This window comes from Lynx canadensis, chromosome B4 (assembly GCF_007474595.2).
Source record: "Lynx canadensis isolate LIC74 chromosome B4, mLynCan4.pri.v2, whole genome shotgun sequence".
Taxonomy (NCBI): Eukaryota; Metazoa; Chordata; class Mammalia; order Carnivora; family Felidae; genus Lynx; species Lynx canadensis.
In genome coordinates this window covers 90608496-90636230 of record NC_044309.1, presented here as the reverse complement: position 1 = coordinate 90636230, position 27735 = coordinate 90608496, and the positions used below count along the sequence as shown (strand labels likewise).

The following is a 27735-nucleotide window of genomic DNA, read 5'->3' as shown; positions in this document are numbered from 1 at the left end:
AACAAGTATTTGTAAAATTTTAATTAAAAAAAAATAGAAAAATACATAGCCATGCTGAAAACACAGTAAGGAGACTGCTTCTTTAACTGTAATGAAGTGTACAAAAAGAACCACAGATGATTAGCATCACCTACCCATTAGGTTATTTTTTCTTCTTGCATTGCTTGTGTATAGCAGCATGTAATAAGTACTAGACTGTAAATTAATTGTAACATTCAGAGGTAGTATTGAGTAGTGGGGATATATTATTGCATCTCTGGCTAAAAGTGCAGTTTGAATGAAGAGACGGTGGGCTGAAGCCGAAGTAAAGCACCTCAGTCAACCATCCTATGTCAAAACGTATTACTTGAAGTAACACGTACGCTTAATTTGAGGTAAGTGGTATTTAGGTCTTTCACGGAAACGGATACATAATGGAGAGAGACAGAGAGACAGAGAGACAGAGAGGGACTGCTTGTTTTGTTTTTTTCAACTGTCCTATAACTACAGCAAAAGAAATTTAGATCTCGCTCCTCCCACCCCATCGTCATTCGGGCGGGTTCATCGTATGTTACTCTGTTGTACCTTTGCAGTAAATTACAAAGAGGATAATTTGACTTGTCTAGGTTCCTTAAATGCTTTGAAGCTAACAAGTGTGATTTATTGCTCAGTGGCATTTGGCTCTGTAGGAAGTAGGTTCTATACGGATGGGCGTTTTCCTGAAAGCGAGCGCCGTGGGTAAATGTATCACTCCCGCTGATATGTGTGAGATCCATAAATAGAGGCGTTGGCAATATCTGTTTGCTGACTTCCCTTTTTGAGACAGGAACATAACCTTTTTTTTTCTGGTTTGTTAGCTGGATGAAAGGATACATCAGCGTTTCGTCTCGTTTGGAACTACAAGTTAAAATACCATCAAGTAAGTGTCTACAAGATTATACGAAAAAGAGAGAAGTAGTATCTAGTCCTATCTTTGGTGTTCTAAACAGAAGCTTCACTACGGCGAGCGGGTCGGGCGGTGGCCGAGCGGTACACAGTGTTGAACACTGCGCCTTTCCCGGGGTGGGGAGCGCCCCACGTCAGGAGCGTGACGCTCTCTGGTCTGTGTGCAGTGCATGCTCGACTAAACCCGATTCGGAGTTTTTCTCACCCACCCGCTCCTGCTTATCAGTTCAACAAACTATTAGTAGGTTAAGAAAAAAAGAAAACAGTAATTAAAAGTTGCATTGTTAAACTGTGTCCCCTGTGTTTACAGCAGTTTTTCACTAAACCTGGGACTGTGAAGGTGATTAATATAGTCCTTTTGAAGGTTATGTGATTTCTCCCCGCCCGCCCCCCACCCTGCTCCCGCCCCACCCCCTTCCCCCCACCCCCCCACCCCCCCCCAGATGAAAGTGGAAAGACCATGGGAATAGAGAAAGTGGTCACTGCAGTGTCTTCTCCCTTCAAAAGATCCAACTGCTGCTGAGGTAGAAATCGAATGTTGGCGCCCCCTAATCCTCTTCTGCAGACTCTTGTGAGGATGTCTCTTCAGTCTCCTCCTGGAACACACAAAGGGCACAACCATTAGTGTGGGCTCTTCTTTGCCAATGGTTCAGAGACGACCTGTCTCCACAGCACGTTCTGCTGGCTGCAAAAGAGGATGCGGACGCTTGGCAAGCCCTCATTCCCAGGGCTTCTTAAACTGTAATTGAGGAATCAAGGTGTTGTTTTTTCCCAGAGCAGAGTCATTTAGCCCCTGTTGACTTAAGGCTTGACATCATGGCGGCTGGTCAGCAAATTCAATTGTGTGCAGTCCAGAGAATGTCAGGCCAATGTAAGCTCACTCACCAATCAGAGTAAAAAAGAAATGGATAAATTTTTCCCGACAGCGTGCCGGTCACCAGTTTTACAAACCCGGCGCACAAGTAAGAAAAGAACCCAAGTCAAGGGAAATCCTTTCTTAAGACTCAAATGAACCTGTCCTTCAGATACTGGTAGTAATAGCCGATACGTCCACGAGGCTTACTAGAGGCTCTCGGGGATTGTTTGTTATTGTCCCCGTTTTTTTTTTTTTTCAACGTTTATTTATTTTTTTTGGGACAGAGAGAGACAGAGCATGAACGGGGGAGGGGCAGAGAGAGAGGGAGACACAGAATCCGAAACAGGCTCCAGGCTCTGAGCCATCAGCCCAGAGCCTGACGCGGGGCTCGAACTCCTGGACCGCGAGATCGTGACCTGGCCGAAGTCGGACGCTTAACCGACTGCGCCACCCAGGCGCCCCTGTCCCCGTTTTAAAGACAAAAAAGTCAAGGCATGGAAAGCGATGTACCCAAAGCTACGGAGGGAGTAGGGCCGGGAATTGGGCGGGGCAGACGGGCGCCAGAACCTGTGCGTGACCAGGACGCCACCGCCACGGGGCAGAGGCAGTGTGAGCACAGAAACGAGCTTGGAGAAGGGTTGCGAGAGCTGACTACTAACTTCCTCTCCAAATCGAGTTCCTCATTCTTGTATGTATTAAAGCACATTTTAAGACAATGACCAAAGTTTGGCATGACTGCTGAATGTCAATACTAAGTCCACGTCAACTGAACACTTAATGGTGGGCCGGCCAAGCAGAGAAAATCTAATATGTGTGTTTTTGCAGGACCTCCTCTCCATATAAATCTAATTCTTCCTCCTCCTTTCTTTTTTTCTGATTCCCCATGGCTCTGGAATTTGTTGGGGAGTTTCTGCAAGCTGGCTTAAGCCACACACGGTTCTCTTTCCCTTTGCTTATTTAACAAACGTGCAAGTACCTTTCGGGACATGGGTGGTAAAGCGGAGACAATAAACATTTCTGATAAAAGCGTCGTTAGGGAGAGGATGATTTTTTATCAAATACTGCACATTGTCTCCTCAGACGGCATGTGAAAAGGATCTGGGAGAAGAGATAAACATTTACTCCGGCAGCAAACAGAGCCCCTTTAAGAATGGCCAGCTTAGAACAGCTTATAACAGTCTTCATACTTTAATAGATTTGATTTTCCACATGGCTTCATTTTGTCTGGGTGGCTAACTGACACAATTTATACCCCTCTTCCTTTCCCAGGTCACTACAGTGCACCATTCAGTAAAGCATGCCTTAAAGCTTGTCTGCGTTATATGACCAAACTTCCATTCATTAGTGTTTGAAACACTTCAGCTGTGAAGGAGCTCCTAAATGCTACCAGGTGTGACGCTTTTGCGTAAGAGCAGCAAACGGGAGGAAAAAAAACCCACACCAACGGGCACCCACACACTCACATGAATGCATGTGTGCGTGCACGTGTTCTCTCTCTCTCTCTCTCTCTCTCTCTCTCTGTCTCTCCATCCTGGGCTTTAATCACAGATCACTGCTCACTGCAAACCCTTTGCGAAAGGTTTCAAACATTCTCTTCCCCCAAAGACCGAGAAAGCTGTAAATCCTGGGAATAAACACACCTACAAATGAATGGATTACAGCTTAAAAAATATAACCGCAGCAGCATCAAGTCATGAGATTTCACACCGGTTTTGTTTAGTCTGCTTCGGGTTATGTGGGAAATGTGGAGCGTATGAAGCTACCTCCCCTGCTCCCAACCCCCAGACTGAGGGCTTCACATATTTAAGCGGCAGGTTTATACCTCTTGATAGGCAACAGGCCATGACCCTGAGATTCTCTACGGAGCCCTGGCCACAAAGGAGGATGTAGCGTGATCAAAGCCACGGACAGCCGAAAGAGAGACAAGCCGAGGTTCGGCTGCCCTATGACCTTGTCTTTTCACTTAATATTTAAATTCCAGAAAGTCACTAAGTTGTTAGGCAGATACACTCCTCATCCGTCCCCAAATGACTCACTTCTCATGATGACATGAGGTGTGAACTTAAGAGTACCGCTCTGAAACAGACCACAGCATAAAAGCTGGCAGGTAGATTTTATTCCCTCTTCTTCTGGTTAACAAATTACTAGAACTCCGTCAAGCTGGAAAACCTCCTGGATTTAGCTGTAATTATTCCATTTCTAACTGCTCGATTTTTCTATATCATCTGGAACCCACAGTACTGTCAGATCCGGAAGGAAATAGAATTTTCAGGCCATGAACTTACAAAGACCTTGTAGTAGATGGAATGTGATCAGCTTTTCAAAACATTCCCAGAAACTTTGCTTGATTTGAGCTCTTGAAGCTCCCGATATGTGAGTGGTTTATTTAAATCCCTGAGACACAACTCAGCTGAAAATGATGGTCCCTCATATTGTTTCCTTTACTTAACCGTTCTTAACACAACACGGAGAGTCGTTTTATTCATGTGTCTTTCCGCTGACCTTGAAATTCTTCTACTGGTGGCTGTCAGTTAGTACTGGGTATATAACTAGAGGGTCAGAGAGTGGGAGACTCACTCCGCGAACTTCTGGAAGTGATGTGGCTCTCACATGCTCCGCATGATGGTTTTCTCACATGTCTAGTAGGTGGAGAGTTCTCTCTTCTTGGCATGGCCCTGACTGGCCACCCTCCAAGGTGGTGACATGGCCACCTTTGCAGTGATTTGACTTTTCGCTACATGTGTGGTTTGCCGTGGCAAAAGTACGGGTGTAATTAGGAGAAGAAAAATCTTCCCTGTCCGGAAAAAAAAGATGAACTTGGAACACCCACCCTCTGCTGCCCCAAGTGTCGCAGCTGACTAGACTTCACACGGGCCCTTCTGTGGTGCCAAGTGCGGACCGAAACGGGTGATGGAGGGAAGCAGCAGCTGGCTCTGATGTCCCCAAAGACTCTTATTTCCATAGGAGAGTAGTTGGTGGGGACCCCTGAGATTCAACCTTCTCGGGTGGCTTAGAAGACACCGCCACTTAGGACAGACAATAGCTTGCACCTCGAGATACTTATTTAAATTACTTCATGCTTGCAACACATGGCCAAAGGACCTTTGAGCTGGTGTAGGCCCCCCCCAAGAGCAGCTTTGAGGCAATAGGGAGACTGAAATCCGAGAGCCGAGAGTTCCGCACGTCTCGTTAGGCCAGTCCACAAGGTGGGAAGGCAAACCAGCAGCCGTCTGGTCAAGGAGGCTAACTGTCGGAAGGGGGCTGGGGGAAGGCAGGATAAGAGGACTTTTCAAAGTGGAAGTGCACGGTGACATTTTTACGAGCACCGGCCACTAAGACCTCTGAACACTGAACAGCTCCCAGCCACTCACGCGGCCGCTTTACAGAGACAACGGAGGCGGCACCACATCGGGGCGAAACACGCGAGTCTTTTGGGCAGAAAACTGAAGAGAGGGAAAGGAAAGTGGGCAGAGTTGGAGGACTGTATTTTTATTATGACTCCTGGAAAATTGCACTCATTTTGCCTTCGTTTTTCTTTCGTTCGGGGGGGGGGGAAGAGGAATTTAATAAATGTAACTCTTTCATTGCTTTCGTTAAGCTTGCAAAAACACCCCCCTAAAACCCAGAAATAGAGTTTGCACTTATCTCCACTCCGCATGTGGCATTTACCTTTGGGTTCACTTCCGCTAATTGATTCAAAAGGAGGAAGAAGACAGCCCAATACCCAGCCTTATCCTCTAATGCTTGATGGAATTTTAAACGTCTTAAGAGTCTAATCATAGATCTTAGCACACAGACGCGGGTGAGGGCGTGTGCTGGAGGAACGTTTAGTATTTAATGTGAGAGCCGAAGCTCTGGGTTTAATTTTCAGATGCAGACTAAACAGCAGGTCTGCAGTGGAAGAGGGGCCGGTGAATTCTAAATGGAATCGGGAAACGGAAATGCTCTCCTTACAAATTTTAGGAGTTGGGTCCCCATGATCCCCCTCTTTGTGTGCAGTAAGGAGTGCAAAATCCCAGAAGTCCATGTCGGCTTTAATAAATCCTTATTTCTTCTCCTTGATTGCAAAGAATTCTGCAACTCTGTTATTATAAAAATGCTGCAGGCTAAAAATACATCTGCAATTTAAGCTATCTTGCCAATAAACCTACAAATACCTGGTTGTCTAGAAAGAGTCGTTATGGTTTAGTGACAGATTCTTATTGTCATCTTAACGTGTCCAACTCGTTAAGGACTCAGAATGACAGACACATTTGAGAGTTTTTCACGTTGCTGAGTATCTCCAGCCAGTCCCACCCGAAAAGAAATAACGGGCTCTCTGCCTCAGCAGCAATGACCAGAAACCAATTTTTCAAGTTCCAGCTGCAGCTAAGTGACCCGCAAGACCGCAAAATGGAGTTTTTCTATTTCTCTGTCAGATATTTTAACTTGAAATGGATTTAAATAAACATGAAAAAAAAAAAGAGGGGGGTGCCTGGGTGGCTCAGGCGGTTGAGCGTCTGACTTCGGCTCAGGTCATGATCTCGAGGTTTATGGGTTCGAGCCCCGCGTCGGGCTCTGTGCTGACAGCTCGGAGCCTGGAGCCTGCTTCGGATTCTGTGTCTGCCTCTCTTTCTCTGCCCCTCCCCTGCTGGCGCTCTGTCTCTGTCTCTCAAAACTAAATAAACATTAAAAAAATTAAAAAAAAAATGGATTGAGGCTGTTTAACTTCATGGAAAGTGATTATTTCCTCCAACTAGGAAAACTTTACATCAGATTTTTAAAAATACGTTAAATGGAACATATAGAAACCGGATAATCTGGCAAGTGGAAGGTGTTCTGGTGGAAATGTTAGGAGGGGAATATACTTTTTGCAAAAGGAGACTTAAGAAGTTGGGATATTCATGGCATTTGTACCTAGTGCTTTCTTTATTTTGGCTTTATGTCTATAGAAATATACAAGCGTCAGGACTATCCTGCATGTGTGACCATCAACTTGATAAAGTCAGTGTTAAGGTCTTTATTGAGGGATGTTTAAAGTAAAGAAGACTGGTTGATCCTAGAGGTCGTTGACCACAGACATCAGCCCTGGCATTGATGGGCTGTGTAACTCACGTCTATTCTCACTGTGTCAGACCAGTAATGACCATACCCACCTAACTGCCCAGCAGGGTGTGAGGGGAAAATGTGACAACCAAATGGGAACGTTTTTGAAAAAAAAAAGAGAAAAAAAATCCTATAAGATACAGTGTGGAATAATGATTAATTGCAGTTACTCATTCTCTGTGTGTTTCTTTACCTGTGGTTCAATGATAGATTGGTGAGCAAGGAACACACGATTTTTAAATAAAGCCTTGAAAAAGAAAACCAAACAAGATGTTTTTGATTTCTCAAATGCACTCCTGTTTCTCTCGTCTGTGTCCTTGATCAGGGCTCTGTCACTGAAAGTATCATAAACAGAGGTCACTGTTCATCCCCAGGATATGCAGATTTGTTTCCTGGGGTGAAGGGATATTTACCACTGATTTCAGAAGGGAGTCACACTTTGCAGATAGGGAAATCATTTCACGGATAAACTGACTGCAAGTTTCAAGATCCTGTAAGTCGCCCTTTCTGAGGATGGTGAGCTGTACGGACTTGCCATGCCTGTTCTAATGCTTACTAAAGGAGCCTCAGGTTTGAAAAATACTAAAGATGTAGCGAAAGGATTTTTGCACGAAGGAAGCATTCAGGAGAAGGAAGTTTATTTCAACATCTCCAAAAATGGTTGAGGAATGTTCTTGTTTTCATGCAAAGCAGTTTTTGAAAATGGCTAGGTTAAAGGGTATTTAATGGTTCCATTCCAGATGTGTTTATCGGTGGCACAGACCAGGAGAAACCTTTTCTCTTTGTTTTCTATGTGTATAAATTTTGCATATTGCTGTATTTGTCGCCAGGGAAGAGAACATTGCTGGATTTTAGTCAAACATTTTTCACCGAATGTTTTTCATTGTCCTGGGTTAGGACTTTTGAATAAGATTGTGAAAATATCAGTAACAGCAGTAAGTCAACAAATAATTACTCAATATACATTTGAGTGTTCAGCAAACACTTCCTGAACGTAAAGGAAGTATCTTGGACAAAGCAATAGATTTCTATTCAAACATTACAGATTTTCTTAGAAAGACCAGGTTTTAAAACCAGTTACTATTTATCCATATTAATTTGGGTCAGCATGTTTGGATAATGAGAAGAAAGTTTACCTATTGAATAAATAATTGGTGTTTATTCGACTCACATCACCACGCAGAGGAAAAGCAGGCAGACATTGCCATTTTCATTTTTAGCCTGATCCATGGGCTTCACATAGTTAAAAACAATCATACTTAAAAAAAAAAAAAAACTCATATAGGAAATCTGGCAAACCCAGAAACACTAAATTTTTGCCTTTTGGAGGTTTTTACATTGAGTGATGTGTTTTCACTTCTGTTAGAAGTTTATGTCATCTCTATGAGACATTCTCTGCCAAAACACAGCTGACTTCACCTCGCTCATATTCCCTTATTACAAGTGTTGGCTAAGCTAATTACTTCATATGTTTATGGTTAATAATAATTTTGATATGTCTCTTTGCCCCACCTGTGCTGTTACGTCCTTGAGGGATTTTACCGTAAGGGTTAAACGTTGATTTCTGCTGTGCTCTCTCCTTTTCCCTTGACCTTTGCAATGTCAGAGGTCAGAGGTTAAATCAAAAAGTATTTCCTCTACAACAAAACAGTGCCGCTCAGGCTGGGCTTTGATAGAATTCTTCGTGTTTTGCCGGTTGGTACCAAACAATTACTGGCCCACAAAATGTTTTGCCAGCTTGAAAGAGCCTAAGTAGGAAAATAAATAAATCAGTGCTCTTTACGACTTGGGCAGCATAAATCACGGTGCAGTGGGAGAGTGACCATTTGCAAATCGGATTTATTAGGAATTATTTACTGCATTGGCCAAGGTACTATTTAAAAGACGAGTGTTGGACTGAGAATACCCTCCCTCTCCCCCCCTCCTCCTTTCTCCTTTGTGTGTCTAGACCGAGAGCCCCCAGTCAAAATGCCTTCTTTAAGAACAAGATGCTGACTGCAATTCATCAACGTGCTTGTCCCAAAACGAAATCTCTCCTTTTGCTCCAAACAATGTTTAGGTTGTCTGAAATATAAACATCCTTAAAACAGCCCTTGAAGTCCCTGTAAAAACATTCAACCTTTTTTTTTTTTTTTTTTTTTTTTTTTTTTTAAGAGGGGAAAGTCCCATGATAACCAGACTTACTGAGAGTTCTTTGCCCTGGTACACCCCCCCACAGAAGATGTTACTCGCAGGTAAAGATTCTACCTCAAAACACAAAGCTCTGTTTCTGCTCTTTTAGAAACGGGGAACTTTCCGAGCCTCTCGTTGGGAAATTGAAAAGGAGCAGGTTTATACCTGTCTTCGTTGCTAGAGGTGGCACTTGCCAGGGCAGAACAACCATGAGGAAACTGGGTTGAAAGTCCGGAGAACCGTTAGGATTTTTAAAGCCGATTTTCCCGTTTGGGTAGACTCAGGTGAGAAAAGACTGTCTGAATTATCTAGCAGGAGTCACTTTGGATCTCTGTTCAAAGCCTTCAGAGAAGGAACCCAAGAAACAAGAAGATATCTGACGGACCAGCCAAACCTTTTTAGAGGTCTGAGAGGGCGTGAGATTTATTCTCATCAAAGTGACAAGCCGAGGAACAGCATTCCCTCTATCGATAATAATAATCGGATACTTGTATGGGGTTAACTTTTATAAAAGCAACGCCGACACAAATCCCACCACTGTTTCCTACCAAAGAATGTGTTCCATGTGGCCGAGAAGTCAACTGCATCACACTGCTAAAACACGAAGACATGAGCTCATTTCTATTTATTGCTTAATTTGCCATTTTAAATAAAAATAGAGTGCCCTAGTAATCTTTGTTCTCACCGTTTCTGTAATTAAACAAATTAATGTGAATATTGCAGATTTTTCTCTTTAGATTTTTAAGAGACCTTTAACTTCCCCCTTAGGATGTGGGACACACTTAACGTCTGTAGCTGATGGCACCTGGTGGACTTTATAAACACAAACCCTGGCAGCAGGGTTTCCCTTAAATTTTTATTCTTCTCTGGACACATGTATTTACATACATAAACACATATCTCAATTTGGGGACTTACTGTAATTCTACACTTGTCTCCTCAGAATGAATTTTGTTGCTTTGTATACCAGTTTCCAGGAGTGGCACTCTTGAAGCTCTGGAATTCTCAAATTTCAGAATTTGATGGCATTGGGATATTTCACAATAGAGTCTTTGTAATTGCGACATACCGCCAAGAAAAGTGGTTCTGACTGCTTCAATCCTAATGAGAGGATGTGGCAATCACTGTAACATTTCCCCCTTAAAGATTAAACAATCTTTATTTTTGAAACGTGCAGGGAAAATGCCTGAGGTCAAAAAGACAGTTTTGGACGAATTAGAATTCTAGACTTTTTGAGAGTATAAATCTCCGGAAATTAGAAATCCAGCCTCCCCAAATAAGTCAGAACATAGTAATGCTCCCTGGAATTTATAGAATTATGGATCTCTCAAAGTTTTCTTGGGAGTAAGGGAGATGTGTTGTTATGATCCCAGTCCACAGATGGATAAATGAGGCACAGAGAGATTAATTCGTCCAGTGATGGGGCCAGAAAGCCAAACCTAGGTCTCCTTACACGCTGCCGAGCTCTTTTCTTTAGATGTGAAATACTTCATTGTATTAAAATTTTCACCACCTCAAAACAGGATCTGAATATAGTACTGTTGACGAAGAAAGGATATGAGCCTGAGTTAATCCAGACTGCCACATGGAAAAGCCATCTGGGAGGGTATTTTGAAATAAACAGATGGAAAAGGAAGAGATCCTTTTGAATGTAGTGTTAAATTTACATTATCCTCCATGAACTTCCTTGTAGCCCCCATGTTTATATAATTCATCACTATGTCCTTAGACAATATAGATTAGGAAGCCCAATGAGCTCACATTCTTTTTTTGTTTTTTATTTTTTTTAACTCTGAACTCTCCTTTCAAGGGCAACTTCTGGAGCAGGGTCTGTAACACAACCACACGGATCAGCGAAGACCAGCCCAGTCTATCTGTGCCTTCTTTGCCATTCCTGAGTTTCTTGGGAAAACATTTATTATTTCTTGGTGTATTACTGACCAATCCGCAATCAGTTTCAGACACACTGATAATCTCCACCTGTAATTTATTTGTTTCTGCCCCTCTACTTTTGAATATGCCACTCATCTCATTCATAGCATCTCTGTTTCCCTAATTTATATCTCCATTTTCCCCTCTGCAACTAGACGGCAACACAAAATAAAAAGTCTTCCAGGAATTATCCCCTTAAGTGACACACGGTATTCCACTCATCCGACTGTATCCCCTATGTGCCTCATATCCATTGGCACTCTGTGGTCATTTGTTCAACAAATGTTCACATGTCTTCTTGTGCGTGTTCACCAAGTATTCTTCACCTCTGGCTGCACATTAGAATCGCTTGGGGAGTTCATAAAAAATACCGATGCTTGGGTCTTCAGACCCCAAAAAATCAGAATCAGTGAAGGGTAGGGCCGGTGGCGTAGGCAAACTTGCTCTTCAGGAAAAAAAGGTCCTGATCGGTAGCAGCTGTCAAATTCCACGGTGTAAATACTTACATCAGACTCGATTTCAAGCTACCTACTGGACGTCACCTGACACAGAATTTGAAAGAGGTGCTCACGATTGGCTCACAAGGGCTGGCTCTGCATATACTACTGGGCAGGGTTCAGGCATATACACAGTTCATGTACATGGTGATATATGTATGTCCCATATAATCTCTAAGTGATTCTACCATGTAGCTAAGGCTAAGAAACTCTGAACCAGATTACACATTTCTTGGATGCGATAACTATTTCATGTGCCTCATCTTCCCTACAACACCAAGAATAGATACTGAGTCAATGTTGTTAACAGACCACAGAAGGTTATTAATCGAATGTTCATAGCCAGTGATGCAACAGTGAACACGGCAGTATCCTTTGGCTCAAGTGAACTGACTTTTAAATTTACTTTCTCTTGATTTTCTTACTGATGAAAGATGAGAGGCTAAATATATTCGCAATCTCCTACTTAAAATGTCAAGCTTTGGGGCGCCTGGGTGGCGCAGTCGGTTAAGCGTCCAACTTCAGCCAGGTCACGATCTCGCGGTCCAAGAGTTCGAGCCCCGCGTCGGGCTCTGGGCTGATGGCTCAGAGCCTGGAGCCTGTTTCCGATTCTGTGTCTCCCTCTCTCTCTGCCCCTCCCCCGTTCATTCTCTGTCTCTCTCTGTCCCAAAAATAAATAAAAAACGTTGAAAAAAAAATTAAAAAAAAAATAAAATGTCAAGCTTTTGTTTATATTTTGTTTTGTTTAATATCGTTTACAAACACTCAAACACTGGTATTTATTTTTAGTTCCCCCTACCACTGTTGGCTTTTAGGAATGGGGGCAGCCCTGAGAAATTTTTTTCATGTTAACTCTCTTTTATGCTACTTAACACATACATGTAATTACGCTGACACATTTTCCCTGCATGCTTACATGTGTTTAGAAGCTTCAGTTCTCTTTCAAGCAGCATTTGTAAAGAATAGTAGACACATAAGATTGCTCGGATGGTCTTTCCCAGTCCAAGCAACATTGTCCCAAGACAACAGGGTGCAAAGTACCTTTTTAGAGACCTCCAGAGAAAAGATCACATGGATATTTTCAATTACGTGAAAGAGATCTACAAAGAACTTGATAACCCACAACACCGGGCAACAACTTACTTCAGCAGTTTCTGTGTGATAAAGCCAGATCTCCTGGGTATCTCTTTAAACTGGAAGGGGAGAATTGTGGGACATGTTTATACTTTAAGAATGGTTAAGTTGACTCTTGGTTAAATTTACTCGTGGTTAATTTAATCTTCAGGTTTTGTCTTCCTTCAAGATCTACTTCCTCAATAGATACAATTCTTATGTTTCCATGTATAGATTATATTTAGGACAAAAACACCAAGCATAAAGAGTAAGAAAAGTAAACCTGGCTCCTCATTTTGATGTTGCCAACACCTCAGAAACTGTGATGCAGCCAAGAAGGCAGGACCTGAGGGTTCATCAATCTGCAAAATTGGTATGACTTAATTTCCCAGTTTCTCAGCCCTCTTTGAGGAGGTTTCAGCTTATCCAAGCTTATGGAATAATTCAATGAACAGATACGTTTCCTGTCATGAATCACGATATATTTTTCAGCTAATAAGTCCTGTATCAAGTCAATGGAATATGGGTAGATAGAAGGAAAGGACAAAATTTGATGTTTAAGATTGGCAAAACACATGGTAAGATCATTAAATATTTCGTGTGAGGCACTGAAATAAAGATTTTACTTTTTAAAGTATTTCTATTTGCTTTGTACACTTCAGGCCTTGATCTCCTAGGGTTTTCTTTTCTTTTTTCTTTTAAGATTTTATTTGTAAGTAATTTCTACACCCAACGTGAGGCTCAGCCTTAAAACACCTTAAGATCAAAAGTCCCAAAAGCTCCATCAACTGAGCTCACCAGGTGCCCCCTACGGTTTTTGGTGACACAACTCAGACTATGTATTCCTGGCTTTGTCTGAAGGACACAACGAATTTTCATGAATACTGGGATGCTGACATAATCAAAACTAGAAAAGGACACATTTAAGGTTTAATTTTGGGTTATATCTTTTCACTTTACTCTTTATCTTAATTGGAAGGAAAAGAAAATCATAATGCCCATCTCTTACCTGAGCAGGCTTCTTCTGCACGACTTGTTGTGGCTAAGGAAGAAACAAACAAACAAAAAACCTGTTACGTCTTAGAAGGAAACATACTTCACGACAATAATTAAGTATACGTGTTTCAAATATACACATTTGTCTGCAAAAATTTGGTTCTAAAATTAGATTCACGGGAGGTGTGAAAGGGCCTAATTTGCTAACATTTTGCTTTAAAAACACTCCGCTCTCTTGGGATACACTTTACATACGATACAACTCACCAATAATGTGTATAATTCAGTTTCTTTAGTACATCCGGAGAGTTTGTAGTGTCATCATCATCACAACCTAATTTCAGAACATTTCACCTCCTCTAGAAGAAACGCCATACCCGTTATTATTGACTACCCCCCACTCCCTGCTGCCTGCCTAGTCACCCTGCCATCCCTAACCAACCACTCATCTCTCCGTCCCTGTAAATCTGCCTACTCCAGACATTTCAGGTAAATGGAATCATACAACATATGGTCTTTTGTGCCTGGCTTCTTTTACTTAGCGTAACGTGTTCCAGGGTCATCTGGGTCATACCATGCATCGGTCCTTCATTCCTCTTTATGACTCCATAACATCCCATCATATGGCCACACCACATTTTGTTGATCCATCCGTCAGCCGATGGACATTTGGGTTGTTTCTGCCATTTGGCTATCATGAATAATGCTATGAGCATTCGTATGCAAGTTTTAGTGGAGACATGTTTTCATTTCTCTTGGGTAGTTTGGAGTGGAATTTCTGGGTCATACAGGTGACTCTAGGATAAACTTTTTGAGGAGCTGTCAGTATTTCAAAGCAGCTGCACCATTTTACATTTCCACCAGCAATGCATGAGGGTCCCAATTTCTCCACATACTTGTCAACACTTGCTGTTGCCTGTCTTTTTCGTTATAAATATCCCACTGGGTGTGAAGTTCGTCACTGGGGTTTTGATCTGATTTTTCCCTAATGACAATTGAGGCTGAAAATCTTTTCATGGGCTTATGGGCAATTTATTTATCTTCTTTTTTTTTTTAATGTTTATTTATTTTTGAGAGACAGAGAGAGAGAGAGAGAGGGAGTGGAGGAGGGGCAGATAGAGAGGGAGACACAGAATCCGAAGCAGGCTCCAGGCTCCGAGCTATTAGCACAGAGCCTGATGCGGGTCTCGAACTCACGAACCGTGACATCATGACCTGAGCTGAAGTCGGACACTTAACCGACTTACCCACCCAGGTGCCCCAATTTATGTATCTTCTTTAGAGAAGTATCTTCCAGATCTCTTGCCCATTTTCAAATGTGTCTTTTCATTATTGAGTTAAGAGTTCTTTATATGTTCTGGATATGAGTACCATCAGAATATGATTTGCAAATGTTTTCTACCATCCTGTGGGTTTGTTTGCTTTCTTGATGGTTTCATTTGCAGAATATTGTATTCTATCTATATCTGTATCTAATTACGTATATAGAACAGAATTCTCTTTTTTGAGTGAAACACCTAAGGGAAGTTTTTTCTACCCAGCTTAAATGAATTTTCCAATAATTAGAATATTAGCAAGATATTTAAACCATTCTTTGGTATTGCAAAGTTGGGATTTGAAGCACGAGCTTTCTGATGGATGACTTCCAGTACTCACTTTCACATCTGAATATGAGCCCTACTTCTTCTATGTACCTATCACTAGGGTTCGCAAGTCCAACCGAGCCACTCTGATGTGGCCAGTGACGCACTTTCGTGGCACAAGTGAAAAAAATAAAATTTCTACAGTTCTCCCAGATGACAGAAGTTAGGGTAAATTCACTATATCGTGGGGGCATACAGCTCCTATTCATTTTCCTTCCTCTTGGAATTTCTGTGATGATGCGATTGTCCTATGGCTGACGTATTAAACATGTTACATAAAGATCATCAGAGCTTTTTTTTTTTTTTTTTTTGGATGGACGAGATGAACAGTTTTAAAAATGGCAAGATACTTTTGTTCACTGAAAAGAAAAAAAATTCTGCCCTTTGACTTGAAAACCACAGGAGAGATGACATCATGAAAAGCCAGGTATGGAGACGATGTCTTCTCCAAGTGGAACTGAACCAAACGTGATTAGGACTGCTTGCCTCTGAGGGTCCAAAAGTGTGTGCTAAGAGAGTATTCATTTCAGAAGAGCCATGTGTCAGGACAGACCCTTTCTTCCTTCTCTTTCTTCCCGCCGATTACACCTGTACACATGTTTACTCCCAAACCGCTTCAAATCCCCACGCATTCTTGCAGGCTGACTGGTTTCTACTGCCCAGAAGTTCCCCTCCTCTTTTGGCTGAAGATCCCACATTCATGTGGCTTCTGCGCACTGCGGGGCTCAATGAAATCCTCTGAAAGGGCTGCCAACTCACCCAATTTTCCATGAATTAGGTCCTGACACTTCAATGAGGGGAAAGACAATGTCTGAAACTCTGCCAGCGCTGGCTCCCGGCCTAGCCCGTGTCACAGAACCTCTCCCAGCTGCCCTTGCACACAGCACTTCATACTTTTCCGACCACCAAACAAACAGACCCTTGAACACTCTCAGTGCCAGTTGGGGTTACGGCTGCCAGCATGTTTTCCCGGCCTCTGGCACCCAATGGCTCCAGACCGTGCCGAGAAAGTTTTTTGTTGTTGTTATTTTGTTTGGTTGTTATTTTTTTTATGAATGGCTTGGATAGAAAATGCAGACGGAAGCATAATACTACAGCCATTCATAAAAAGGGAAAGGAAACAAACCGTAGTCTGGCAATCTTCGGAGACACCAAACAAACTGCAAGTCTCTTATCTTCCTTGAAGTATCTCCTAGCTTAGGACTAAGTGTTGATACCTAGAAAACAGTTGCTCCTTAGGATTCTTGTCATCAGAAACATGGTCGGCCGTATATCTCTATAAGAATTGAATAATGTCAACTACGCATATCAATCTTTAGTGTGACCGGCAGGATACTTTCCTGCACCTCAATACATGAGTAATATTTTGCACATGCTTTTCCCACATAAAAACCAAAATCCTTTCTATTTTTAACAGCTGCCCCTTTGTGACCAGGAGGTCCCAAGCCTTATTATTTCCATATTTCCCCCCTCCCCCGCAGGGAAACTAAGGTAACTAAAGTAACTGAGGTAAATAGGGAGTTTAAGTAACCTCCCGGAGATCATTTTCTCAAGCTAAAACAACCTGGGTCTTCTAGTTCTTTTAATACCCTGTAAAACGCTCCGAGGAAACCCATCTTCCTCCTTAACCAAAAATAAATAAATAAATAAATGAATAAATAAATTCAAATCCAGGTCCAATCCAGGAGGAGAATGGCCTTGATTTCCAACTCCAGATTCACCTTCTTCTTTGGGATCTCTCGGGATTCCCCACTGCCACCAGGGCCAGAGGAAGGCCATGGCTTCCCCAGCAGGGCCCAGGTCTGGTTCCACAGGCGACTCTAGGCGACTCCAGTCCTGAAGACTCCAGGCGACTACCAGAGGACGAGAGTTAGGTCCCAAAGCTCCAGCTGATTCTCTCTCCTCCACTGGAAAGTCTGCCTTTATTATCAAGTGTGGAGGGTCTAAGAAGTCCCTTTTAAAGGCATGGATTTCATAATGACTGTTCTAGTGCACAAATTAGCAAAGTCCTCTATAGTGGCTCTTTTGGATGATTCTGCTGATTGTTTTTAATAAGTCCGTGCCCATGAGTTCCTACAGCTTGGGCACCTTGTCGACTTGGTGTGCAAACCCCTTCGTGCCCTGAAATCTGAGGTACTTTAAGTTATTAAGAGATAGTTACACCTTTCAAAAAGTTTGTAATGCAAATCTCTCGTTCGGCCGTTGTATTTAAACATCTAAAATACAGTAGGTAAAAGACAGCTTTCCAGCCAGAATGAAATGACATCTCAGCGACTACAAAGGACTTCGAAGGAATGCTGTGGGTTAATACAACATTAAAATCAAACCGTGAGAACTAAAAAGACCCCATCAATAGAACAGATCACGTAAAGATGAAGAAAGGCCCTCTTCTCACCACATGGGCTCCAAAGTATGGTTCTCTGTAGGCTCATCCTTCCATTGCACTAGTTCAGCCAAATTCAATGTACCGTCTTTACACAAACAAATATTATTGTTAAAGTTTGTACGTAGCGTAGGATACAGCACGCTAAGAAGTCACAAAGGATACTAAATGAAAAGCACATACTTTTAGATTTCGGAGATCATAGGGCAAACCAGTATTTCTCCAAATGAAAGGAAAACAGTTATTGATTTTTTAATGTCCACAGAGTATTTTGGTTTTTGAGATTTTACAGAAAGACACTTGTAAAGGACGTGGCCTGCCACACCATCTATTTCAGAATAATTAAGGGGTTCCCTAGCCCTTCTGAGAATCCAGCCTGTGGTTCCAGGGAGTCTAGATATTTAAAGCTGATACTTAGACAGCTAAGCCACATTTCTAGTAGGCATTGAAAGAAAATCCTTCATAACAAAGGACCTAGACATTAGTAGCTCATTTTTAGTACTAATCTAAACAGTAAATGAAATGAGGCTGGAAGTGGGCTTACCAACTTAACTTTTTAAAAAATCAGGTTCAGTGTGCAGTAAAGTGAGGATATCCTTATGAAAAAAGTCTCAAGTTAACCTCTGAAAGAAAATAGCCCTTCATTTGGATCTTTGTACAGATGGGTCTTTTGGTTTCATGTAAGCAGCAGATTTTTAATCTAATTATATCTTTGGTTTTTGCCAGCCAGTGGGAGGAGGTTTTGTCCACTTTGCTTGAAAATCGTAAGACCGTTGTTCAATCAAGAGGTACTTCTGTTCCCTAGCACAATCTTCTCTTCATGTAAATTGTTTTTCATTCTCACGGTAGTTTAGAGTAAGACAGATCCCCTAGCGGTTTACTAAAAGAGGATTTTAAAACCCTCATTTCTTCTGTGAGACATTTTAGGGGACTTTAACTTCTCCCCAAATAACATCTCACAGGTAAGTTTAGCTTTAAAGTTTTTTAAATTAAATATGGGATACTAAAACGTTTGCTAAATAGATATTTGTTTTTAGACCTCCAGAGAGTCCTTTAAAAAAAAAAGTTACTTATTTTTGAGAAAGAGAGAGCGAGGGGGAGAGAGAGACAGAGTGCGAGCAGGGGAGGGGCAGAGAGAGACGGAGACACAGAATCTGAAGCAGGCTCCAGGCTCCAAGCTGTCAGCACAGAGCCTGATGCAGGGCTCGAACTCATTAACCGTGAGATCATGACCTGAGCCGAAGTAGGACACTCAACTGACTGAGCCACCCAGGCACCCCTAGACTTCCAGAGAGTCCTTTATGCCTAAGTCAGCACGTTGAAAGGGTGGGGCTTATGACTGCAATTGTAACCACACAAGTACAACTGCCTTCATATTTTGCCCAAACTAATGAATGCATCCCTACCGTTTGGAGAAAATTTCATTAAGTAAGATTGAATTCATTCATTAAATTGGCCTACTGCTCAATGACCTCATCTGCTTTCTGGACTAAATTAATTGGTTATGTGTAGTAAAAAGTATCAAACAAATTCAATAAGCAGACACAGCCCAGATTCTACATAGGCAATTGTCCAGTTTCTCCATAAACACTCCAAATATGACCATGAGCCATGAGGGCCAGCAGGAGCTGCAAGTCATGTGGTGTACATGCCTATGGGAGTGCTTTTTGACTTGTATTTTGAACAACACCCTTTTTCACCCTTGTCCCCAATAGTTTAAAGGCAAAAAGATGACCACTCTTTCTGTCTCTAACCAAGATTCATTTCCATTTCTGTGCTGAGAAATATGCTTTTCACCCTCTGAAATTTCACAATGCCATTTTGGATGTATTTTCTTTGAACACGATATTAACCCAACTGAAGGGAGACTACTATCATCAAGAATGAAAATTCTTTCCTGCTTTTCATGAAAGGATGTATCAACACATTTGCTCACGATCTTCTGGATTCATAGTTTTGAAACTTCAGTACTCTAGAATGTCAAGATTTGTATTTGGGTTCCTTTAACAAAATGAACATGCTCTACAGGTTTTGAACCCTTTTTTTTTTTTAGGACATGAAAACCTCTCCCTCTCCTTTTACAAATCAGATCGCAAGTGGAATCCCCCAACAGAAAGCAGACAAAATGAAAATGGTCCTTCTGACAGGAGTATCAGTGCCTCATTCACATGACTTCCACTCCAACCCATTCCTGGCCCTCTAAGATGCCCCTGGAGCCCCTCAATGGAACACCAGAGCTCCAGGGAAGGTCAAATAAAGGTCCCCGATCTTCAGATGCAAATCCTCCATCAGACCTGTATCACCAAGACAGGCAGAGGCAGAGCAATCCCGTTCACTCAGCGCGATTTAGACTGTTGTTAGGTTGAACCATAGGAACTTGCATTTGTGTTTGTCAAAAACAGTGAAACGGCAACAATTTCATATAGTTTGGCCCAATAGACTCAATCGGTGAGGTGACCATTCTCCTTGTAACTTTTGTGATTTGTCATTAGGCTCTGGTAGCCTGTAAGTACTGTGGATTTTTACATTTTCTGTGCACCTAGATCCTGCACTCAGTTTCCCAAGCTGCTCCACCCTGGCTCCTGATCCTGATGCTTATTTTGCCAAAGTCCTGCCAGACTCTGTGGTCTGGTGAAAGGGGGGATTTGCCTATCCTAAGGATGGTGCTCCAGTTTTCTCGTTTATTCTGCAGCTGTTCTCCCAGTCTACCATGGCGGCCTTTGTGACCATCCAGCTAACCTCTTCTCACACCCACACAAGCCCTTCTGAATTCTACTTCTTCACTGAAACTGAACGGCTGGAATACTCTGTATATAACAATGCCTGGTGGCTATCCGGGAAAGCTCTAAAAGGAAACAACATGTAACTTCTCATTTAATTTAGAGTGGTCAACTTCAGCTGTTGCCACCAGTATAAAGAAGTTGAGTTCAGAGTATTCTCTAACGCCAAGCGATCCCGTATTATTTACCTAAGATTTTTTTTTTTTTTTTTTGGTAATTAGATAGGAACCTGGGGTGTCTAAAGTTTGAATTTATTTCAGATCAAATGTTGGTATGACAGCGTGAGGATGCGACTCAGCTACAGCTATACAAATCCCATCTCTGTTGCACGTACCACTTTTCTTGGGCGGGAAGTCTTGTCTTCATGGCTTCCTCAGTTGAGATTGATTGTGTGCCCCCTTGTGGTGGGAGGCCTTAGTACACAGAAACCACCGACCACGACTAGCTGGTGACAATTTTCCGCCAGCTTAGAAAAAGCTTGAGTTAGGTCATAACTTCTATTTCTTGTGCCTCCTGTGTGCAGTTAGAGATGACTGTGCAACGTGTGTACACATGTAGCCCCGGATGGTTACAATTTGACAGCAACATCTGGCTCTTATAGTGCAAAGGAGATTTTGTAGTTCTCTGTACAAAGTCTCCTAAGAAGTGATAAATCTATGGGGAGTTTTGGCAAAATCTCTGGAATTTCTGCTTGGTATTGGGGGGAAGGGGAGGTGTTCTTTATTTTATACTCTACTTGGCTTCACTCTTAGACTTTAATGCAAAAGACGAAAGTAAGCCTCATTTTAAAAGTATTTATTGGATTACTGTAGCAAAGCGTCCTCACTGCGGCTGGGCTCATTTCATCTATTCAAGAATGAGAATAGGTGCAATCGGCTCTAGCTAGTGTTTATTAACATCAGCCTGGGTGTGTATGGCAACGCCACAGCAGTTCTCATTAAAAAAGATTTGGGGGGCCAATACTTCGGAGTCTTAGCCGACCTTCTGGTGCCTTTCAGACACCTCCAGAACGGAGGGCAAAAATCAACAGGGGACCCTTTAAAAATTTCAGTGTCCTGATTAGCTTCAAAAGCCAACCATCTATAATCTGATGAAGGTATTTATTGGCTTATCAAATCCTAATTGATATTTGAGAAACTATACATCAGATGGGGACTGGGTGCACAAAATGAATAATAAACGTTTCCTGGCCTCAAGAAGCCTAGAGTCTAATGGGGGAGACAAGGACATAGATATTAGAATACAATATGCAATTTTAGATTATTCTTAGATTATTTTTAGATTTTTAGATTTAGATATTAGAATACAATATGCAATTTTAGATTATTTTTAGATTATTTTTCTATGTTCAATGCAATCTCTTATGTTCAATGGAATTTTAAGTGTAGAGGGGCATAGTCATGATTATTTTCCTTCTAATAGGGAAAATGAGAAAGTAGAGATAGAAGGGAAAAAAGGATGTAGGAAGCAATTTGACGATTTGATGTAGGAGAAGAGTATCACTTCTTTCCTAAGCTTAAAAATCAAATCAAAACAAAAAAAGATATAGTATGGGGGTAATGTCAAAATTACGGTGAGTCTTAAAATGATACTGTGATGTGCTCCTGAGTTATAACATTTCATAGGCATTTTTATTTTATAGAAGATGACCATGCTTTGGGGATATAAGGCATTCTAAAGTGAACAGCCACACACAGGTGGGGCAAAGGAATACACGGTCTCGTGAGTTGACTTTTCATTTCCATGCTTGCCAATTCTCCAAGATTTGGGGAGGAAACTCACCCGTAGGCGAAAATTTCACCTGAGTGAAAATGGTGAGATTAACATTACGTCACAGAAAAAGAATCCATCTGTTTCAGTCCTATTTCCTTATTCTATAAGTTTTTAAGCACAAACACTACTTACTGTTTAAAGGCTCAAATTCTTTCTTTCTTTCTTTAGATATTTCTTTTTCCCTGAGTATGACCATTCATATAGCTAGTGCACTTTGCGTATGCACACATGGTTAATAGCACCAAAGTAAAATGAATAATTGTTTGAAACCCCACGATGCCGGGTTTCAGCAAATCTAACACATGCACAGACGCTGAGGGCTGAGTTCGAACTTGAGCTAATGTCAACTTTAGCCAGGTAGAAAGACTAATTAATGTTCAATACTGGATGAAAATAGACACCTACGACATAATGGAAATTAAATGATATATTATTGAAGATGAACAATAATTAAAACTCCAGGTTGGTTGGTGGCATACCTGAAAGTCCATTTAAGACCTAATGTCTTCTTAACGTTTGACTGATTATTCAGATAGTCATCATATGAAACTGGATTGGGACTTTTTTTACATAACCAATTTTATATAATATTTATGCCTTTTCCTGTGTGGTTGGCCATTTGCTTCCGATAGACACAATGTGATTTTTAAAGTAGTTCTAATTACTTTTATTTGGATGAAAGAGATTTAGAATCATTACCTAGAACATTTCTTTGGGACATCAGCATCATGGTGGGGTGAGTCATTCCTTTTTTCTGTCCTCTCTGATTTACAACTACTCAGACATCCAAAACAGAAAAAAAAAAAAAAAAGTTGCCCTTGCACAGCACATCAGGACACCTGAGAGATCCACTGGACTGCAGAGGAGGTGGCAGAGTGAGGGAAATGGCAGTGGAGCCCACAGCAGCCAACGTAGTGATGGCAGAGAGAGGGTGGCAGCTGACCAGCAGTAAGCCAGCAGAACTTTTCCAGCAAAGGAGGTGGAGGGTAAAGGTGGCGAGTGAAGGTCTGCTTGGTCATGTCCTACAGCTGGAGGGACCCCTTGCTCTCTCTGAGAAGAGATGGCAGTGACTGGGGTGGGGAAGGAAAGGAAAAGGAAGTAGGCAGACAAAGAACTGAAGGAAATCTCTCCTGCTATCCGCCCCAGGAGTCAAGAGGATTGCCCATGGACCACTGGGATCCTTCCACCTTGAGAATATCCCTACCGGGCAGTGGGCATACCTAATGCCCAAGTGCTCAGTACACATATCTCCTCCTTTGCTGCCACCTTTTCCTTCCCCGCCCCCTTCCTTTTAATATTTGCTGCCAACATTAGTGGGGAGTCAGCTCTGGGTAAAAGAAACCAAAAACATGTGCTATAGCGCCACCTTCTGGAAAACAAAAGGAAGGTTCTAAACTACCACCTACTGAACTGCTAGAATCAAAGTAAACAAAACCATGCCTAAAAAAGAAAGGTATTCCCTATTTCTGATGTAGAGGCAGAGGCACATCTCGTCAAACACCATGAAAAACCATGGTAAAACAGTATCACGAAAAGTGACAATTTTCCACCAACTGAGCCTAAAGACATGGAATACTGCAACCTAACTGATAAAGAACTGAGAAGAGCTGTTATAAAGAAATTCCACAAGCTACAAGAAAATTCAAAAGTTAACACAACGATCTTAGGGATAAACAGAAGGAGTATTTTACCAAAGAGATTAATATCCTAAAAAAGTATCAAACAGAAATTCTAAAGCTGCAGACCTCAATAAATGTGATGAAGAATGCATTAGAATGCATTGGATATAAAGCAATCATATGAAAAAGAGAACTAGTGAGCTTGAGGATAGAAATATAGAAATTATTCAAGTGGAAGAGGGGACAGAACAAGATTTTAAAAAGTAAAGAAACCCTCTGAGAACTATGTGACTCCACTGGAGGAGCCAACATAAGAATAATGTGTATCCCAGAAGAAGTGAGGGAGAAGGGAGCAGAGAGCATATTTAAAGAAATAATAGCTGAGAAGTTCCCAAACCTGGGGAAGGAACTGGACATACAAGTCCATGAAGCTAATAAAATACCTTGCTATCTCAATGCAAAAAAAAAAATCCCGTCTTCAAGACACACTATATTAGAAATATAAAAAGTCAATGATAAAGAAATAGTTTTAAAGGCAGCCAGGAGAAAAAAGGTAGTAACTTACAAAGGTATTCCCATTAGGCCACTGCAGATTTCTCAGCAGAAACTCTCTGGGCCAGAAAAGAATGGAATGACATATTCAAAATACTAAAAGATAAAAACTTTCAGTCAAGAATACGCTACCTGGCAAAATTATCTTTCAGATATAAAGCAGAAATAAAGGCTTTCCCGGACAAACACAAGCTGAAGCAGTTCACTACCACTAGACCTGTCTTATAAGAAATGTTGCAAGGAGTTGTTCAAGCTGAAAAGGCAAAGGTATACAAAACTCTGATAAGGTGAAAAACAGAATTAGAACTGTAACTCTTTTTTTGAATGTTATGTTAAACGCAACTATAGCATAAAGGTTATAAAAAAAAGGATTAAAAATAACCATCACTACTACAATTTGGTAACATACTCACAGCATAAAAAGATAATTTGTGACATCGAAAATATAAAAGGGGAAGAGTAAAAGGATGGAAACTTTATAGGTAAAAGGAGATAAATTTCTATCAGCAGAAAAAGGACTATTTTATCAATGAGATGTTTTATGTAAACTTCTTGGTAATCACAAAGCAAAAATCCAGAGTAGAGACATGAAACATAAAAAATGGGGAGAAAGAGCAAATCAACATGGAAAACCACAAATTTACAAAGGTAAACAGAAACAGAAGGAAAAAGAAACACTGAAGAAACAAAATAACCAGAAGACAAAAGATAAAATGGCAGTAGTAAATCCTTACGTATCAACAATTACCTTAAGTGTAAATGGATTGATCTCACCTATCAAAAGGCACAGAGTGGCTGGATGCACAAAAAAACCAAGACCCAATTATATGCTGCCTATAGGAGACTGATTTTAGCTCTAAAGAAACACACACGCTCAAAATAAAAGGATGGAAGGTGATATTCCAAACAAATGGAAATCTTTAAAAAGAAGGTGAGCGTGGCCATAGTTATATCTGGCAAAATAGACTTCAAACCAAAACGTGTAACAACAGACAAAAAGGCAATATATAATGATAAAGGGGTCAATGTCAAGAAAATACAGCAATCTGGGGCACCTGGGTGGCTCAGTCAGTTAAGTAAGTGTCTGACTCTTGTATTTGGTCATGATCTCATGGTTTGTGGGTTTAAGCCCTGCGTTGGGCTCTGTGCTGAGCGACGCTTAACCAACTGAGCTGCCCAGGTGCCCCTATGAAATATATTAAGGAATTAATAACATGTCTTAAGGGAGAAATAGACAACAATACAATGATTCTAGGGGACTTCAATACCATTGTCAGCAATGGATAGATTGTCTAGATAGAAAACAAGGAAATGCTGGAACTGAATCACACTTTAGAACAAATGAACTTAATAGACATATAAAGAACATACTATCCAAGAGCAGCAAAATACACATTCTTCTCAAGTGCACATGAACATTCTCCAGGACCTATCATATGACACGCCACAAAACAAATCTTAGCAAATTTAAGAAGACTGAAATCATACCAACTATCTTCCCTGACCACAATAGTATGAAACTAGAAATCAACAAGAAGAAAGTGAGATGATCTACAAATATGTGGAAACCAAACAACAAACTTCTGAACAACCTTTGGGTCAAAAAAGAAATAAAAAACAATTTGAAACAAATAAAAATGAAAACACAACACATTGAATATTACAGGAAGCAGCAAAAGTGGTTTTCAGAGGAAAGTTTATAGCAATAAATGTGTATATTAAGAAATTAGAAGGCTCTCAAATAAACAACCTAACTTTATACCTTAAAGAACTAGAAAAAGAAGAACTAATTAAGCCCAAAGTCAGAAGAAGGAAGGAAATAATGAAGCTCAGAATGGAAATAAATGAAGTAGAAATGAGAAAAGCAATAGAAAAAAAAATCAGTAAACCTAAGAGCTGCCTCTCTGAAAAAATAAACAAAATTGACAAAACTTTGGCTAGACTAACAGAAAAAGAAAACTCAAATAAAAAATTAGAAATGAAATAGGAGACATTACAACTGATACTACAGATATACATAGAGTCATAAGAGACTACTAAGAACAATTACGTGCCAACAAATTACATAACCTAGAAGAAATGGATGTGTTTCTAGAAACACATTACCTACCAAAACTGAATCGGGAATAAAGAGAAAATCCGAACAGACCAATAACTAGTAGTGACTGACTCAATAATCAAAAAGCTCTCACCAAAGAAAACTCTAGGACCAGATGGCTTCCAGAGAATTCTACCAAACATTTAGAAAAGAATTAACACCAATCCTCCTCAAACTCTTCCAAAATATTGAGAAGGAAGGCCAGCTCATTCTACAGGGCCAGCATTACTTTGATACCAAAGCCAGATGAAGAAACCACAAGAAAATAAAATCATAGACCAATATCCCTGATGAATAGAGATGCAAAAATTCTCAACAAAATATTAATAAACCAATTTGAAGAATATATTAAAAGGATTATACATCATGACCAAATGGGATTTATCCTTGGGATACAAGGATGATTTGACATACAAATCAATAAATGTAATACCTCACATGATCATTTCAACAGACATAGGAAAGCATCTGACAAACTACAACCTCCTTTCATGATAAAGACCCTTAACAGAATGGGCAGAGAAGGAACATACTTCAAAGGCCATATATGACAAACCCACAGCTAACATTATACTCGATGGAGAGAAATGGAACATTGCACTTACGATCAGAAACAAAGCATGGATAGCCACTCTCACCACTCCTATTTAACATAGTACTGGAAGTCCTAGCTAGAGCAATTAGGCAAGACAAAGAGGCAAAAAGCATTCAAATTGGAAAGGAAGAAGTAAAACTTGTTATTCGCTGATTATACAATCCTATATATAGAAGATCACAAAGAATCAGCCAAAAACCTGTTAGAATTAGTCAACAGTTTCAATAAAGTGGCAAGACATAAAAATTGACATACAGAAATCAGTTGTCGTCCTTTACACTAATGATGAAGCATCTGAAAAAGAAGTAAAGAAACCATCCTATTCATAATTAAAAAAAAAAACAATCAAATACCTAGGAATAAATTTAACCAAGGCAATGAAAGATCTATAAGATGAAAACTACAAAACTTTGCTGAAATAAATTGAAAAAGACAAACAAATGGAAACGCATCCCATATTCATGGATCAGAAGAATTAATATTGTTAAAATGGCCATACTACCCAGAGCCATTTATGGATTCAATGCAATCCGTGTCAAAATACCAAAAGCATTCTTTATAAGAATAGAAGAAACAATCCTAACATGTGCATGGAACCACAAAAGACTCCAAATAACCAGAATTGTCCTGAGAAAAAAGCTGGAGGTACCATGGTTCCGAATTTCAAACTACACTACAAAGCCATAGTAATAAATATAGTATGGTACTGGCACAAAA

The 27735-nt window shown here is 40.8% G+C and overlaps 1 protein-coding gene across 1 annotated transcript in view; it reads right to left on the bottom strand.

Moving 5' to 3' along the window:
* Positions 1 to 1367: 1367 nt before the first annotated feature.
* HMGA2 (high mobility group AT-hook 2) overlaps positions 1368 to 27735 on the bottom strand; it is a 110764-nt gene continuing 84396 nt past the window's right edge. The window contains exons 4-5 of the mRNA XM_032594009.1: positions 13589 to 13621; positions 1368 to 1520 (exon numbers count right to left, since the gene is read on the bottom strand). Of these exons, the coding sequence (XP_032449900.1) occupies positions 1473 to 1520; positions 13589 to 13621 (81 nt within the window). The 3' untranslated portion in view covers positions 1368 to 1472. The remainder of the gene's footprint in view (positions 1521 to 13588; positions 13622 to 27735) is intronic.